Source organism: Stegodyphus dumicola, chromosome 8, assembly GCF_044657685.1.
Source record: "Stegodyphus dumicola isolate Sdum_Otavi_A_Nest chromosome 8, ASM4465768v1".
Lineage (NCBI taxonomy): Eukaryota > Metazoa > Arthropoda > Arachnida > Araneae > Eresidae > Stegodyphus > Stegodyphus dumicola.
The window spans coordinates 131026689-131047011 of NC_140775.1; the positions used below are offsets into that span (position 1 = coordinate 131026689).

Sequence of the window (20323 nt, forward strand, 5' to 3'; positions counted from 1 at the left end):
TTTATGTTTTTGAACTTTGTATGCTTATAGAAAATGTTACGTTTCGCAAAATGCAAACTTGTATATATCATTTTAAAGAGAATTTATTACTGAATTCAATACAAAACACAAAATTCAATTATTTGCAATACAAAAAACGTTATGTGTATTTTAATATAAATAAAAAACACAGTTATGAAGTGAAAGGCCGAAAAAGGTGCACCACATCTATTTATGACAGAAGAATAAAAAGACTATGTCTCCAAGATAGAAAAATGTCATCAGCGGCCATCAGAAGTGACCTGAATGATGCTGGTGTTTCTGTCAGTTCAAAAACAATCAGTAGAAGATTAACAGATGTTGGACTGAGAGGTAGAATTCCACGAAAAAAGCCTTAATTTTCAGCAACGAAAAAAAAAGACTACAGTGGGCAAAGGAACACATTAATTAGATAGATGATCAGTAGTCACAAGTTATATGGAGTGATGAAACTAAGATATCGTTATTCGGTAGTGATGGGGGAAAATATGTAAGATGTAGATAGAAGAAGAGCTACATCCTGACTGCATACAAGCAACTGTGAAGAACCCAGTTAGTGTTATGATTTGGTCATGCATATCAGCAGATGGTATTGGTCGCCTTCATGTCATCGATGGGACACTGAATGTCAGAAAATACATTGACACTATTCTAGAACCAAAACTTCTACCTTCCATCATAGATCTCTTTCCCAACAATGCTTCGTTTATTTTTCAGCAGGATTCTGCTCCTTGCCACACGGCCCAAATATCGAAAGAGTGGTTTCGTACAAAGAGCATTAAATTGTTGTCATGGCAAGGAAACAGACCTGACCTCAACCCTATTGAAAATTTGTGGCACCGTTTGAAAACTCTTGTCCGAATGAGGCGCCCATCAAACAAAAGGGAACTAATTGAGGCTATAATTGTTTCCTGGCATCATGTAATAACGAATGAAGAGCTTAAAACTCTTGTCAGCTCAATGAAACGTCGATGTGAAGCTGTAATAAAAAATAAAGGGTACCCTACTAAGTACTGATAAATCACTACAATCATCACTATCTAATGTATAGAGATAACTATTATCGTTTAACTTTTTTTGTATTGCAAATAATTGAATTTTGTGTTTTGTATTGAAGTCAGTAATAAATTCTCTTTGAAATGATATATACAAGTTTTCATTTTGTGAAACGTAACGTTTTCTATAAGCATACAAAGTTCAAAAACATAAAAATTTCCAAAAGTGTCCACAATTTTGGCCACCATTATATATATATATATATGTTAATAATGTCTGTTTCTTCATTATGGAAGTATTTTATTTAATGCTTCAGTACTCTCCATTCTTATGAAAAAGAACTCTCTACTCTTATGAAATTTATTGTATATATATAACTTGATAGTAAATTAAAAAGAAGTAAAAGTCAGAATGCAAATTAAATATAAATTTAGTTCTAAAAATTATAAAATAAAGGTCTACCTATTTCTCTTTCCAGGAAATGGTTGCAAACACCGAGTAAACGCGAATGAAGATTACAATGAAAAACGGAATTGTTAAAAGAAAAATTAAAAAAACTACAGAACATGAGACATTACAATAAAATTAAAAAAAAAAAAAAAAAATTGCTCTAAAAATTAATCTCCTTTTTAAGGCTTCAAATAGAACTTGTCAAGGAAAAAGTGTTTTGAAGCCTAAAAACAAGTTGATTAATGAGTTCCGAATACATGTTTCGTGCCTCTGAACCATTTGAGGCTTAAAACTGCTTTTTCAAATATATATATATATATATAGATAGATAGATCCGGCATGCAAAATACATACTTACAAGGTAAGCTAAATTAAAACTTACTATTTACTTGCCTTTTTAGTATTATTTTTGTATTTTTATACATTGCATTTAGTTTATTTTGGTTGACATGCATAATTCGTTCAGGGAAGCTCCAGAATAGGCAAAGGGTTTTTAAATTACTTCGGATTTATACTCTTCATTACATTAGCAGAGTACTTTAAATTAAAAAATTTGTTTCCTAGTAGATTTGCTTACTAAATTTCTCAAAATTCTTTTATAGTTAAATTTCTTATTTAAGCAATTCACTACTTTCAGTCTTGAATAATTTACCCATGCCTATATGCCGATACGAAACACGAATTGAATAATTGGAGAGTTAGGTTTAGAGGCAACTTCCCCTTGAAAAGATCTGTATCCTGCCTGCTCAGCAATTATTCACTTTATGCAATTAATTTAGTCTTAATTTTTTTTTTATTTTAGGATTAATTTTTGCATTATTAAATATTTTATCATGTTTTTAGATACTTGCACTTAATTTGCACATGCTTTCAGAATTTAAATGATATTGCAAATTAATTCGCAGCAATGTTATGTAACATACCAGAATGTTGGTCTATGAGAAAGATCCTGAAATTGCAGAACGTTAATTAGAGGTTGCCTGTTCGCGCAGAGCAAAGCTATCGTATTTTTTATATTTTACATATATACATATATATAAGGTAGTAAGTAGTAAATCAGAAAAAAAATTTAGACCTAAATCATTCTATATATATATATATATATATATATATATATATATATGATATAATATAAGAAAGAATTAACACAAATAAAAAAGCAATCATTATTTAGTCATTATTAATGCAGTGAAAATTAGTTTTTTATAGATGTTCAGAATTCTGTAAGCACATTCACAGCTTTATGAAGTGGCAGAACATGGAAAAAAGTAACAATTTCATAACATGAGTGGTGGAATACGAAGTGTGAACTCAGAAATGCAGTATGAAGAACATGGAAAATGAAAAGTAATTTTAATCATGGATATTTAGAACAAATTGTGTTTGACATTTAAAAGAATTGTTCAAATGAAAGAACAAACACTGCAGTACATGCATTTACTTGTTTCTGCTACGCCCTGCGTAAACTAAAGAATGATAATTCATGATTGCCATGTCATAATAAAATTATTTATTACTTGTATTTTTACTATACATGGTGCAATACAATTGAGGGTCACAATTTAAGGAGAGAGATATGCAGTTGATTTGGTTATGAGATACGTATACCCATTATGTTAATATTTAGAACTTGTAGACTATGTTTCCTCAGTAAAAGCAGAAGAGAATATTAAGTTCAAAAACTAAAAATTAAATAATGAATTTTTAACCCCTCTGCCCCACAGAACTGTTCCATTATTGATCCATAATACTTTTTTATTTCAACAGTACTGGATACTTTTTTCCTCACATTATTTTGTATACATATAATTAACATACAAAAGCCATTAATTTATAAATGATACACATCATAAAAATCAGAGCACATTGCTAATTTTAGAAAAGAAAAAGGAAAATATCAAATTAAAAGAAAAACTTCAAAGGTTATTACAAATTAAAATTTTATATTTCAAATACATAAATGTAAGGTGATTATAAATAAAGTTCTGATTTCAGAATGTTATAAAATAACAACAAGTGACCAGAATGATCTGAATATATGCAAAGCAAAAAATTCTGTTTGCCACGGTATGAATTACCTGAACTGAATATAAAACCAACTGATTCTCAGTTAATTAATTATTTGCCATTTTGGGTGCAGTTTAAGAAGATATATGAAGATAAAGAATTAGATGATTGTGATAAGTTCCAATATTTACTACAAGCTGTAGAACCTGGAACTCGAGCTCGGCATTTATTAGAAAGTTACCCGATGACTTTCTAATAAATGCCCAGCTCGAGTAACCAGAAAATTCATTATTGGAAAGCTTTGCTAGCTTTTCAAGAGCGTTATGAGGACAAAGATATTCTTATTGAAGTGTATGTGAGGAAATTTTTGAAATTTAGTACAGCAAATGTTCAAGCTAGGGGTAAAGACAGATTATCATTGTGAGACTTGTTTATGAAGGTAGAATCACATTTAAGGTCTTTAGAATCCATGAGGCTTGATATAGAAAGTAATTCAGCCTCGCTGTATCCCATGACAGAATCCTGCTTACCTGATGCTATTTTAAGAGCATGGCAGAGATACAACATTAGGGAAAAGAAAGCTTCTGATAGTGAAGCGAGTTTTGCGAAGTCAAGTTTAACATTGTTAATGAACTTTTTGAAGAAAGAGGTAACAGGTGAAGAAAGATTACAGTTAGCCAGATCAGGCTTTGAAAGTACAAATATCCCCCAAATCCCTTGTATTATCCCAAAAGAGAAAATATTGAAAAGGGATAACAAGTACCATACTGTAGCTGGTTTATTTGCTGCTAAAGAAATGTCGTGTTCGTTCTGTGGTAAGTCGCATGAAAGTAATAACTGCGTAGTCCCCAGGTCGTTCTCCCTAGGGTGGGGAAGTTAGGGAAAAGAACTGTTGTCTGAAATGTTTATGCTTTAGCCACCGTGTCAAAATGAGTTCAAAGTCTGCATCAAAGTTTTTATACGCTGTCATGTCTGCTCAAAACCTCATACAGAGCTTTTCTGTCCTCAAATAGGTAAAACGATAGAAATTACTGATAAAAGCAAACTTCCATATTTTGAAGAGCACCGCTTGAGAACTTGGTCTTAAACTTTTCGCTACAGCAACTGTTACCCACACGGTATGTGGAGGTGCAGAAATAGAAACTAAACCTCATAGTAAATATAAAATTAAATTAAGTGCACTGTGTAATGGTCACAAATGAGTTCTCACAACTGAATTCCTTGACCAAGAAAAGCTATGTGGGAAAATTCCACGCATTGCAAAGGAGTTTGTTCTAGAAGAGCTTAAGAAACATAGACTTTTCATATCAGATATGGTGACTGAGTGTTCAAAAATAGAAATTTTAATTGGCAGCGACGTTTATGGCCAACTCCTAACGAGGAGAATCATGCAGCTGAACAGTGGTCTAACAGCAATTCAGAGAAAACTTGGATGGAAAATTTGCGGTGAGTTAGAGAATCCACCCCAAGGTTGTGTGAGTAGTGGTACAGCTGGCATTGATGACTAATTAATCTCTGAGAGACCTTAACGCTCCAGATTTATAGCGGCTAGAAACAATAGGAATGAACGATCCCGCTGCAACATTGTCTAAGAAGGAAGAAGAAGAGCTAGCCCATGACATTTTTCCTTAAAGAACTTACTAGAAGTGAAGACGGGCATTACCGTGTTGGTGTTCCATGGACTTGTATTGACACAAACATTCCTTAAAATAAAAATGAAGCAGAAGGAAGGTTGTTTACCACTACCAGAAGATTAAAGAAGTTAAGTAAATCTGGAGAGTCTTTAAAGAATGGCGGAAAGGTAATGTCACACAGGAAGTCTGAAAAGAGGAATTAGAAGAAGCAGGAGGCCACTATTTGTGTCACCATCCAGTTATTAAGCCAGAGAATACCACTATGTCTATCCCACCAGATTTTGATGCCTCGTGCAAAGTTGGAAGAGCACCATCCCTAAATGACTGTCTCTTCAAAGGACTAAACTTGATCGAAGAAATTTTGGTTATATTACTTAGATTTCGAGAATTGCTGTTATATCCGACATTAGAAGAGCCTTCCTCCAAATTGAAGTTAAGGAAGAAAATCGCCGATTTTTGAGATTTTTATGGTGGAAGAAGGCAGCTAAAATTAAAGTCTATCAACAGAGTGCTTTTTGGAGTTACTTGTAGCCCTTTTTTATTCAGCGTAGTTATAAGATACCATTTGAACAAATATCCAGAAGAACTCAAAGCAATTACCGACAAACTCCTGAAGTCCTTCTATAATGACAACTGCGTAACCTCAGTACACAGTGCATATGAATTAGAAGAATTCATCTACTACATTCTATTAAATCAGTTGAAAATGTGAGTTAAAATTAGAGAAAAAATTGGAAATCGAGGGGGGGGGAGCTTTACTTTCCATTTGGAAAAAAGAATGTTCAATACCTCATACAAGAATTTAAAATTTGTGTGTCATGGAAGGTAATTATAAAATATTAGAACTAGTGCACAATTATTTATTAAAATAATATAATTATTACATAATATTATCCATTAATTATAAAATGTGATCATTATTAGATTAGTTTGAATATTTCTTGTCATTCAAAATTTGTTTTACTCTTTTTAAATCAATATACGTAAATACTTCCAATTCCTTGGTAAATCTACTAGCAGCTCTTCGATTTTTCTAAATTCTTATATGTGGCTCTTATATGAATATGGATGTTGTCCATCCCTGCTATATTTAGTTAATAATTCTGATTAAAAATTTGCATTTAAATAAACATCTTGAATATTTACGTCATAATTTTAGGTATTTAAGGTGATTTTTCTTTTATGTGTCACAAAATAAAAACAGATCTAAACAAATTAACATTAATAAATTCAAATGCCTCCATTATCATCCACTTTGTTCTTACGTATTCTAATTCATTCTGAAATGACACCTGACTTGTTGAATTAACAATAGCATTTTTATATAAATACACTCATAAAGTATTTCTACTGCCTTCTTAGCATATCTTCGTGGTGTAATGATCAGCATGCTCGGCGCGTATTCGAGAGGTCCGAGGTTCGAGTCCCAGCAAGGGCACTGCTCATTTTCCACGTCTCCCGGCTTCAAAATAACCTAATGTCTGTACAGTGGAGACCAAACTAAAAATGTGGTGGATCATGATTCTTCACCACCATTTGGCGATTGGGTCCCCTAATCCCCAGACACCTTTTAAAAGGGGGAGTATATAAGATATTTCTCCTGCCTTCTTAGCATGCCATCGTGGTGTAGTGGTCAGCACACTCGACGCGTATTTGAGAGGTCTGTGATTCGAGTCCCGGGGAAGGCACTGCTCATTTTTCATGTCTACTGCTCTCAAAAAATACCTAATATTTCTACACACTTAGATTCATTAAAATCCATTTAATACGATTTATTTTCCACTTCAAATCAGAAATATGTGTTACTTCACATTTAGATTCCCATTTAAGCTAACATGCTACATACATACACAAACACACACAATCAATTTCTTAAAATCAAAATTCTAAAAAATTATCAGTGTTCAAAACAGTATTCAAGATGCTATTATATAAATATATATGATAAAAGTTATTAGGCTAATTATCTAATTATATAAGGACAAAACTTATTAGACATCTCATCATGTTAATGATATAAGTAGAGAAAACTTAGTATAGTACATAAGAAAAAACGTAAGTATTAGCTTTTCGTTCATCTGCAACAATTAAAGTAACTAATAAAAACAATAATCTTTCATAAAATTTTAAGATTTCTCATTTGTAGCTTAAAATTAAATATTCTTTTAAAAACTGATACCTTTGTGGTAAAACATTCTGATTATACGTCATCAGCTGCATAGCAGGACGTGTATTCTGGAAATCTGAAATTAAAACAACATTAAAAGTAGAAAATATTTTTCAGAAAACAAAAATAAAGAATTTTATTATTATTTAAAAAAAAGAAAGGAAAGAAGAGGGAGAAAAGAAAAGAAAAAACTTTGATGACAACATAATCTTGCAAATTAAATATACAGAATTACAGTAGAATCAACAAATATAATCTAAATATTTAAAATTGAGACAAAAAGCAAAGTTTCGGTAATATAGATTTTGAATATTCTCTGAGTGAGTGATCAGAAACAGACCCTTCTTCTTCAGGTGCCGAATTGATGTATAAATGCAATGAATCGAATTGATGTATATATTCGATTTTTTAAATATTGATGGCAGATGCTGATGTATAAAAAATAATTGCAAATTTAGGAACCAAATTAGTATTCTTTTTATTCTCGGTGAAGAATATTTTCAAGTCAACACAGATAAAGTGGGATATAAATTGTGGCTACTTTTGAAGAACTACACCAGTACCATTACAATTTTGAATATATTCAAAGGCAGATGTAGCTGTAGGCTGACAGCACAGGAGCTACAGTCACAATGTGACATATTCAAGATAAAATCTTGATAAAAAATGAGTTAGTTTTGGTTAAGATATGTTTTGACTAGCTAATTTTAAACATCTAAAATTGTTAATGGCTGAAGCATTCTGTAACTGTCCACATCATTAGCATTATGAAAGAATCATAAGGGGGGACATGGATTGATTTTGAAATGACACAGTTTTGAGAGATTTACTATAAGCAGTTACTATTTTTATAACAGAAAGGGAAAATGGGCAAATTAAAACAGGCAGTTAAAGGCTTATTGCAAAGCAAAGTTACAATTTTCATTTACCATACTTTTTTAAATTTTACGCACGCACTTACACACATATATAGGGTGTCTTAAAAATGTAGCAACGGAGTTTCAGGGAAGGCAGGGCACATCATAAGAATTGAAAATTGCATAGCAACTCATGACAGGTAATATCAAGGATAAGTGGTAGCATGGGTAGAATATTGCAAAGGACACGAGAGAGTGATTAATTTGAAACATTTATTGGGCATCATGAGTACAAATGGCATACGAATGAATACAGTTCTAATGTTCCTAATGACGCTCGAAGTCAGGACTATCAGAAGCCAAGCATGCCTGACACCAATAAAATATTGATTGCCGGAGATTGTCAAACACATCGGGAGATTCTTTAAATGCAGCAGCAGCGTAGGCGAGTCTTGTCGCTAGATCCATTTCAGACTCAACAGGATCGTGATATACAAGGCCGATGCTACGCATTGAGTTGTCGGATCCGTCATTTGAACCCAATCGAAAAGAACAGCCTAAGTGTTGTAGTGAATCTTTTTTTTTTTTTTTTTTTAAAGGCTGGTTACTACCTTGGCGTAGTTTATCATTTTTTGAGCGTTGGCGACTTTAAACAAAAGGTTTAGAAACAAACAAGGTTTTAACAAAAAGTTTAGAAAGGAAAATGGATTCCTTTTCTTTTATACATTAAAAGAAGGGACACATTTCCTTTTATTAAAGTATATATAAAAAGGGGCAGATTTTTATGTTCACAATGTTTATTGTTTTCCTGAACGGTTGGAATAGTTTAAATGACTGATTTGGGGGGGGGGAACAAAATCTTGTTTACATTTTTTGTACTTCTTAGAATAAATACATTTAGCTTTAAAGATGTGTTTTGCACAATCAAGACTTTAATTCATATCCTCTGAAAATTGTCTGAGAAAAGATAATAAAAATTAGACAGAGGATTTCTGTGTAGAAAATTTAGACATGAAATAAGTTAAAAGCGATTAAATCAACTATTAAATGAATAATTAATCATATAATACTGGTTATTATCAATTTTGTATGACTGTTTATTTTTTTATGGAAATACTTCGCATTTTCAGGACACAGAAAAGTATTTCAAAGAAGTTTGAAATATTAGTAAAACCACATTAATAAATTAAATGGAAATAAATAATGAGTTGTAATTTAAAAGACAGAAATAATTTAATGTAAGGGATTTAGATTCAAAAATTTGCGCACAAAAAGAATTTATCAGATTTTATAAGGTTTTATTTCATAAATAACTTTGATTTTGAAATATGCCATTTGAACCTATAAACATGTGTGGATACTGAAAAAGTGATGAATATATAAGAATATTATAATGCAAGTTTTCTTATTGAATAATAAATTCTGACAGTCCTATAAGACAAGGGTCTAAGTTTGCATAAAAATTCCTCAGTTAAATAAAAGAATTTAAGTAATTTCTGTAGCCTTTTTGTCAATACATTAAAGATTTTTAACTAATTACACGTCCTCGCTTGCAATTAGAACCATCATTAAATCCCTATTTTATCTAATCATTTCCTGAATATTATCATGTATATAGATTGACCTCGTCTTTGTAACTGATAATTATTACTTGCAAATTATTTTCTTGCTGGTGAACTATTAACAACCCTTCTATTACTGAGTTAGTGTTAACAACCTTCGCTCTCGCTACCGTCTGCCTTACGGAAATCGGCGTAAAATGCTGGTACTTGAGCTGCTTGTGCGCATGCGCGAACGTAGGTGGTGCGAATAGCCATTCGCACCATCGTTGCGATTAGCCACTGCGGATATACAACAGCTTTGAACGCTCCCCCTCAGAAAGAAGTCAACGCTCGAGAAATCAGATGGGAGCCAGGGAAGCGGTCCACAATACCCAATCCATTGATGCAGAAAACGACCTGTTGAAATGCCTATGAACAGCTAGTCCAAAATCAACAGGCGTCCCATCATGTTGGAACCACAATGCGCCTAATATTTGCTGGAACATCGTCAAATTAGCCGGGAAGAGCCTACTCCAGAAATATATAATAATTCGCAGCGGTCATGTGGGGTGGTAAAAGATATGGCTTGACTAAGCAGTTGCCGACCAAATCTGCCACACATTTACTGCGAAGTGATGCTGCGCTGCATACCTACGAAGTTTTCTTCAGCCCACAATATGATTAAATATGTCATTCCTATTGAATGCGGTCTCATCAGTGAACAACTCATAAGCTGGAAAATTCACATCTCGGACAATGTTTACCACTGTGTGAAACGCACACGTGCAGGATGATAACTGGATAGCAATAACTGAACCCGTTGGAGATGAAAGGTGTGTAAGGACTTGGCATTCAAAACACACTGTACACTGTAAAGAGATACCCTTAAGGCAACGGCACATTTGCTAATTGTGGGATCAGTCTTTAGGGCAACCATTCTTCCATGTTGACCGAACGCGTCAATCATCCCTCACTAGACCTGCTATTTTTTAATGACTCATACTCGCATAAATTTCAATGCACATATGCAAACACACTGTAGTGCAGTTGATGTCTGTCTGGGAAGCGTTCTCATAAATTCGTTTAGTGACTCGTCCATTGCCCTTAACTATTCCATACACTAAGTGTATGTCTGCAAGTTCACCGTCTTTTATACTCTTCCATGCAGCGATGTTTCCGGTCATGGGTTGCTATGCAATTCTTAATCCTTATGATGGGCCCTACCTCCCCTAAAAGTTTGTCGCTACATCCTTGTTGCTATGCAATTCTTAATCCTTATGATGGGCCCTACCTTCCCTAAAAGTTTGTCGCTACATTTATTCACAATTATTCTCCCGTTTTTCACTAATTTTATCGTACAAAAATTGACAGGAGAAAATTATGTGAATAATTTAACTTCCGAAAGACACGTTTACAGTAATAACATAACAAATGAAAAGTATTCATGGATTAATTAGTGGTAACTACCCCAATATTACTTATTTAAAAGAAACCTATATTCCAATAAGATTACACAGTAATATTCCAATAAGACTACATAGTAATATTATCATTAGCAATATCTAATAAGATATCATCATTTCTACTTCCTGTAACTTGAATTTCGCCCACTCTTATTGTTGTTAACAGCTACTCCCTAGGTCTCAAATAATTAATGCTGCTGGAAGTGCTATCAATGCTATCTGCTACAGCTTGCAAATCATTGCCATCATTACTGCTGTCATCGTCTTCGTAACTGTTCAGTCTATCTTTCCACATGCAATGATTATCCTCAGCATTAGATATTCCCGTTTTCTTAAAGCTTTTCACTATTATTGCTTCATAAGTCAGAGTCCATGCCCTCAACACATGAGCGAATCGATTAGCAAGATGAAAACATCACTATGTGGACAAAACCATTTTAAAATTTAGGGAAACTCGCTTAAAAACTTTAAAAATTTTCAAAACCTTGTGTTTCGATGATAAATGCACAAGTAAATACAGTATATAAAAAAGCGTTATAACTTTTCCGACATCCTTACGAAACCAAAATCTGTTGTGATCAAGATGGTTCTTGAAAGTAACAAAGAAATGAAAATCACTTTATACTTAGTTGGGACAATGAGGATAGTCCAAAGTCTCAGAGAAAATGCTGCAACAGTTCTAAAATCATGTAAGCTACTTATTACCATTACAAAGGCATGAAGGAGTAGCACATCATTTCCCGAAAGCTTGTTTTAATATGCATGCTTACACTTTTCGTTCAAGGGATGCTATGACCAACCTGCCTTATCACAGAAGACACGGCAGACTTGTTTCTGAATGTTAAGAGTGAGATAAAGGGCAAGAACTTGTTGGAATATCAATGCATATACCATTTTTTCTGCCTCATTTTCAGAACAGTTTTGTAAAATACACCTAATATTATGCACACATATAATTCTAACTCTGCTATCATTCTGGACTCTGTTAGTCTGTTCACAATAACTGATATGCTTTTCAAGAACATCTTGGTGACCACATTTATACCAATGAGAATGTCAAAATATCCACACAATTGTTCAAGATAAAAAATATCACAGTTTACAAGATAGGCATAAAACAACTTACCATACACTTCAAGAAACATCTCAACTGACATTGCGATTATATGGGAAAGTAAGATATGTATTATGAAACATAGGACGTAACATCATATGTCTAGATAAATTTTCCTCTTAAAAGTAATAACACTTCTGAACTCATGTTTAAGATGCTGATAATATGCCATACAGTCAATTATAAATAATACAAATTTAAACAAAAATTTTTTAACATTATTTTTACTTATTTTTTTAACAATGAATTAAAAATAAGGTAATTTCTCTCAGGCCTGGCTCCAGCATTTTTGTACTGTATGCTATCCAAATAGTTGACATTTAGTTTAATTAAACATATTAATGATACATAACAAAATAAACCTTTATCTAGTTATTGCTTATAGCTATTTAGCTACTAGTCTCTGAAAATCAGCACCCTAAGCCACTGCCTACATTTTCTATGCCTGAATCCGGTCCTGATTTCTTTCTATACATTTAACAGTTTTTAAAATGTTTAGTAATCTATAACAAAAATGCAATTTATACATTCTTTTCTAAGCAAATAGTGTAAAATATGCAGATAAAATACTGAAGTAGAAAGCTGAATAACTATTACTTTTGCTATTAATTCAAATTATTAATGAACGTTTACTAATATAAATTAAAAGCTGGATAGCAGATAGGTGAAAAAAAGAGACGTAAATTCAGTTTAAAAAATCTACAATTCGTGATACTTCACATACTTTATGCCATGACACTGAATGCCTATAATTTGTTTTAGTATCATGCCTCACCCCCACATATTCGTAACTCCAGCAAATTTGTAAAAAAAAAAAAAAAAATTTAATATATATATATTTTTTAAGTTGTTACAGTTGCATATCAAATTTAGCTACTTCTTCTTCCTTGGAATATTTTGCTCCATAAAAAGTACGATCAGCAGCTTCAGATTCAGGTTGTAGTGCAGCGGACACCCATTGTTTAACCATTGGTAATGTGGGTATTGTCCAACTGCACTATCTTTATTTTAACATTATTATTTTTTGAAGAATTTTGACATATTTACAATTTTTACATACAGCATCAAAACAGAACGATCAGCATAAAAAAAAAATTTCAAACAATTGGGAATATCTTGTGGCATGTTTGTTTGTTTAACTAAATATGGCACATCATTCTAGGACTATCTGCCCAAAAGGAGGAAACATTCAGTTTTTGCTCAAAAACAGCTCCTTACTCGTTTTGCTATCCAATCACTTTCTCAGTCAGAAAACAAAATCCTAAACCACAGAAAGTATATAAGATAGTTTCACTTCACTTAAGAGCCAATGATGATCACATTTATCAGTATTTTCAGCAAGTTCAAGGTTTTAATATATTTTTCCTTTGAATGCATGATATGTGGAAGATTGGGACACTTATTGCCAATTTCGAGGAATCTTGCTTTTAGTTAGACTAGAACCAATAAGCAGTTTAAACTCAAACTTAGGATGAAAGCCTGTTTGGCATAAATTGAAGATTTGTTTTAAGAATTTGAAGTGACTACTGAATAATTAGCACTTCAATATATAATTTTGCTTAAGATCATTTACAGTTGTCTTTCATGTAATACATCAGTATCTTGGGAATTGATAAGGGAAGAGTCCTAAGTGGAGTCTGATAATCAAAGGAAACTCATATGAAAACATAGCACAGAAAGGATAAAAGTGCCAAACTAAAGGCCTAGATTCAAAACCATTTGATAGATATTACCAAAGGATAAAAGTCGATGTAATTGCAAACCAATTACATTCTTGTTGCAAGAGATTTCAGGTATATAAATATATAGCAGAATGATCATAAGATAGTGTGCGACACAGATAACACAAGTTAAAAAAGCACAAGTGGTATAAAAATCATATAATCTGATTTTGTAAATATGTTCCTTTTATATCAAAGCAGTAGTGAATCAGAATGTAGAAAGGAATAGTTTATCATTGAGATAACTAGCTTTGTAGAATGTATATTTGAATGGCATTGTCATGACTATTCATATGGTGCATGGATGTGTGTATGTCTGACAACACAGTATGAACATTCATGATCATGACATACGACAATATTGATTATCCATACTGTCAGTATAACAAATAAAAATTAAAATCTGAAAGGTTTCACATTTTAAATTATGTCCAAAGGGGCGTGTTTTTAACACTTTGTGTGTTACCTTTATAATATCATGTTTTTCGCACTTAAACCATACAATTCAGTTCAACAGCAATATCGCAAAATAATTTTAAAATAAGCATATCTTTAGAATTTCTGATACAGAGTCTCGCCTGCTGGAGATAAAAATGTTTCCCCCCCTCCTCCGTACAGTATGACCATTGCTCGCTTTCAAATCGCTTAGTTTGTTAATCAAAAAGTCGTTGAAGTGTTACAAAATATTAAATCGATAATACAACAAATTTCAAATTCAAATTAAGGCTTCCACATGCCCATAGTCTATGGAAGATACGTTATTCAAATTTTGATGACTCTAGGTACCGTTGTTTTATCACAATACCAGAAACATACATACATTCATGCAGATTCTTCATTATTTAATTTCTTTAAATATAATACAGGACGAATATATTTGGTGGCAACATTTTGAAAAGTGAAACAATGCTTATCACGAATCGAGCCTCTTTGGACTAATAATCAAACACAAATGGCAATATATCTTGGATCATCCATCAAACTCCAATCTCTAACTCTGCATATTTCCTTTTCTACCTTTCCACCAAAGATGAAAGCCAAGCTACATTTTCATATACAGATCTTAGTTTGTACCACTTGTGCATCTATGATTTGTCACTGCAGACCATCTTCCTTTGGCAAGGAAATTATAAGAATAATTTTGTCATAGAGTTGCACATGCTCAAGCTCTTGAAACTGAATTACAATTAGTTTGCTATAAAATCAACTCAGAGTTATTATGCTATAATTCTTTTATAACCTCAAACTTAATGAACGGTTTAAAAGTCAAGACTTAAATTCAGCTTATGTGTGTCTCCTTTTTTGTGATGTATGAGAACGTTCTAGTAAATTAGTGTAATTTTTTTTTCCATCAGAAGTACAATGTATTTTTTCAACATATTTTGAATTTAACTGAATACACTTATTTCAATAAAATTTTTTTTTTTACAATCATCCTTAAAAGACCTTTTTGGTGTCTCCTCAGTCTGCCTATTTATGGCATGATTAAATTCTCAAACTGAACACCCCATAAAGATTTTTAAAATGTGGATTATAAGTGATATTTCAAATGTGGAAGATTCATTTCAAATTATACTCCTTGCAGACAATGAGTAATTTCTGAAGATTTCACACCTTCTTTCTACAAAAAGAAAATGGTTCTCTTCATATCTTGCATAATTGAAAAAATAGTGCTAAGAAAATGCATTTTTATTACTTACACGACTGAAATAGACTAAACAATACTGCATGGAAGAGCAGCATAAAAATTTCAAGATTTGTCTTTGGCCAACAGGGCGCTGCCTGTACATGCTATAAATTGAACTAGAGCTCAATTCCTAGAACCTTAGAAACACACAGCATACTTTCATTTGAATTTAATTTGATTACTGGGCATCATTTTCACTTAGGAACTTTCATTTGTGAGCTAAAGGTCATGCAACATACAAAGTATCAGTCATGTATACCTCATAAATTAAAAACAATTTTCAGGCAACTGAGTCAAAGTGTCATTTTATCAAACGTCTGAAATATGTGGGTTCATAAAATTGTGAATTAAAACGACGGCCGGGAAATTCACATACATCACTGTTATGAAAATCATCAAAAATTTCATACCTCACATATTCTATCTCGACTCCTCCCCCCCCCCAGCACCTCAAACATCATACCACGGAGTCATACATTTCACTTCAGTAACTTACATCTGCACTGATTTTTGACTTTGGATTTTATATTAATAATACACTATGAAAGAATACCCAATAACTCTTTCTTTCACTGTATGAAATATTTATGCAGTTATTCTGACATTAAATCGGCAAGAATTTATACTGATTCTTCTTGATACTTCTTAGATGAGAAAGGGCAGCATTTTTTTTTTTTTTTACCTTCAAATTATCATGCACAAACATCCAAAATGTCTCTGGATCTTCTCACTTTTGAAATACTCTAAATGTAATTATGAATAACATACAATTTTAAACTGACATAGTCTTAAGTTTCAATAAACATTTTTATTTATTTGCCTGTCCCCCCCCCTTTTTTTTAAATTTGCTGGTTTTAGAAAGTCATGTGTTTTATCCAGCACTTTAAATTAGATGTTAAATTTTTTTGACACATCATTGGAAATCTTTCCTCACTTACTGATACAATATCACTTATCTTTAGCAAAATGAATCAGATCATTGACTTAAATGAATGAACAAAAAACATTAAATTCTTAAAAGGGTAATACATACGTGACAATTTATGGTACCTATTACATACGGGAAACCATGCAATTTAGTTTTACATATTCTAATACGCAAATGTTTTCTGAAATCAAATGAGTAAAACTGGGATTCCGGAACTTTTGAAGCTACATTTTTTTAAAATATATTTTAGACATTTATAAAAACAACTTTTTTTAAGATTTTGGAATATTTAATAAGCCTCTTATGAAAGGCATATTTAACTTTTTAAAATTAAGCAGAGGTGCAACCTCAGTCTAGACATATTTTGGATAAAATACAATTGGTTTTACAGGATATATGGCCCATGTCCCTCTTCTTCAAGAGCTATATATATATAAATTGAAATGAAAATTTTAATACTTTTTTTTGGCTTTTGAAGAAGAGGAATCCCTACCTGATTGCTCTTAAAACTGATTAAGTTTTATTTAAAATGTCAGCCAAACTAAGATTGTTTTCTTTTTAGCTAATTTTACATTGGCATATTTCTTTTGTATTTGATTCACATCTAGATTTGTCTGAATATTATTTTTAAAACAATTTTCCTGCACATGTAAAATATTAGTGAGAATGTCCATTTAAGGCAGATAAATGGGGCAAAAATAAGAAACAGACTATTTTCTTTTTAATATGCAATGTCTTTCTCTAATAATATAAGTACATAATATGTGGGTTTTACCTAACAGTGCACTTAAGATTTAAATTTCTGTGATCAAATTTTTTAATGTTTCCTAAGTGACCCAAAATTTTGCCTAATTATGTAAAGAATTAATAACAAAAGTATACATTGCATTACAAGAAATAAACAAAATTTAATTTACTATTTATAACCTAAAATTTCTGTCATCAACATTGCTTTAAATAATCATAACAATTTAGGAACATTCCCAAATAACTGCTTACATAACTGCATGCATCTATATTCTTAGTTGTGTTGCAAACAACCCAAATATAGATAGTATTTAAAAATTACTGACTATTTGATTCAAAATACCTTATTGCATTGTTATCTTTTTTAAAAAAAATTGCTATTTTAAACAGTGGCGTAGCTAGAACTCTTGGGCCCCTGTGCAAAACATTTTCCTGCCCCCCCCCAATAAATTTACTGTGCTTAAAAAGGGGGGGAAGAAAGTCTAGATTTGCGGAGATTTTTAAATAAAATCTAGTAGGTTTTACATGCAAGTATATTTCAAGTTTCTATATAAAATCTGCGCCAATCCAAGTTTTTTCGCTTAATTTAGCAAGCTAGTAAATAACTGGTTATGTTATAAACTGACAGACAAAATGATACGTAAACGTACAAAAAAGAAATTGCACTCTGTCATCAACTGAGCTTACGAATATGACTTATGCAATAATATACAAGTCATAAATAAAAACTTTTATAATGTAAATGATACATATGTTAAATATAAAACATATTTATCATAAATTTCATAAAGAAAATTATTTAAACATACAATTTTTGTAGGAAATATGTATGGTAAAGTTTCCTCCCCTTTTTTTTAAGAAAACTTTTTGGTACACTAATCTACTCAAATACATGATTTTTATACGTGTTTTAAGTTTAAATATGTAAATGTAGTTCAGCAGGATATTCATGGGCCCCCTAAGCCTCCGCGCCCCTATGCGACTGCATTCCTTGCATACCTTATTTACGCCACTGATTTTAAATCCATATTTATGATATAATTTGAAGTTTTATTGGATGTGCTGAATTTTTTGCTCCAGGTATGCTACATTCTGTTTCTTACTAAGGGCAGTGCCAAGTCAGATTTTCTATTAATCAAGCAGTCACATACCAGGTCAAAAAATATGTAAGATCACTTGTAATCTCTTTCAGAATGTATTATTCATTAGCTTTAGATTTCTCTCAAACTACAGATTTGAACATACTGAACTAGATTTCTTTTTAACTTGAACCCAACACATCTGTATTGAATAATACAGGGTGAATCTGAACAAGTGTGCAAAACTTTAGAGGCTGATAGAAGACAGCTATACGAGCAATATTCGTAATAGAATGTATGGGTTGGAATGCAAGCAGTGAGAAGTTAAAGGGTAGTTTTCTACTGTCACATTTAAGGAATTAAGACAAGAATGAGAGGAGATACTTCAGAAGACATTTTGTTAACAGCAATATAACTGATGTACATGCTCAAAGAAAGTGCCCAAAAGATCTTCCGTCAGCTGTAATTCAGGCTTCACACCTGCGGGTTAGGGATTAACGCACATTTTCGAAGACAGCAGGCATTTCCCGAATACTGCCGGCAACAATGGCTAACCCTGTGACTAGATTCATATCAGTTTCAACGGGGCACTCGTAGACTAGGCTTTTCATATGGCCCCATAGAAAAAAGGCCAAACACAAGAGATCTGGTGATCTTGGTGGCTGAGCTATGGAACCCCCTCCACCAATCCACTGCCCTGGAAATTTTTGTAACTAGCCATCCTTTCAGCAATCCATGGTAGAAAATGCCATTAGGTGAGAGAACCGACCCTTTTATATTGTTAACAATGCGGCCTAGCAGCTTGTCGTTTGCGTTCCAACCATACATTCTATGACAAATATTGCTTATATAGCTGCCTTCTATCAGCCTCTAAAGTTTGGCCCACTTGTTCAGATTCATCACTGTGTCCACAAAGTCTTTATATAGCTTTTATTTCATAAATGTTGGACACAGACATATACTTTTATTACAACAACATTTGAAATGATGAATGTATTCATGTTTTGGTGGATTTAAAGTTAAACATTTTTTTATTTAATTATGCAACCATAAAGCAATAAAGATATTCAATTTTCAAGTTTCATAACATATTCAGATTATGCCCAAAAACTGAAGAGCGAAATGTTTGCAATTATATGTAACTAAAAATTAAATATTAATTTTGAAAAAGTTTTCTGGTGGTAATAGATTTAATGCAGAGCTATGTAAATCATTATGATAAGCATTGATCTTTTTTTTTCCCCTCCAAAAAAGGAGATCTCTATCATAGAATATTACAGAATTTGTGTTCCAGAAGCAGGCTTCAGTATTAGCACATAGTCAACTCATAACATTAATTGAGTAAATTAAAAATTTTAAATATTTCTAGTTTCGCGAATTTTATGTATGGTTATTAGATTATAATTCTGAATCAATAAAACTTCATGAGAATATTAATGACACATTTTTAGCATTTGTTAACTTAGAAATTACTTGCAAAGAATTCTTTCAACATATCTTATATATCAAAATTATAAATTAAATAATTTCATATACTAGTGAATCATAAAAGAATGTTGAACTGCATTAAAGAAGAAAAATCAATCTCAAATTGTTATAATTTACTTTTTAATGGGCTTCTCAAGACAAGAAAAAAAAAAAAAAAAAAAAAAAAAAAAAACCGCCAGATTTTGAAATTAAACATTGATTAATTTTAGTGATACGGGCTTCAAACTTGTATTCTACGTTTTATAACAAGTATAAATTTTTACTAAAATATAAAGAAAGATACAGATTAAGTAACTCTAAAAAAAGAGGTTTTGCAATTTTTACAAAGCTAACATTTAAATTTAAAAAGGCAAAAACAAGAAAAGTTGTGGTTCCTCTTTGTAACATTTAATTAAAAGTATTAAGCAAATCCATGGCCAATGATTG

At 31.9% G+C, this 20323-nt stretch overlaps 1 protein-coding gene across 9 annotated transcripts in view; it reads right to left on the reverse strand.

Annotated features, from left to right (window-relative positions):
* LOC118194869 (transcription intermediary factor 1-alpha-like) overlaps positions 1–20323 on the reverse strand; it is a 219359-nt gene that overhangs the window by 88873 nt on the left and 110163 nt on the right. For all 9 annotated transcript variants that reach the window (XM_085822432.1, XM_085822433.1, XM_085822434.1 and 6 more), the window contains one exon: positions 7285–7348. In XM_085822432.1, coding sequence (XP_085678558.1) covers positions 7285–7348 — 64 coding nt within the window. The remainder of the gene's footprint in view (positions 1–7284; positions 7349–20323) is intronic.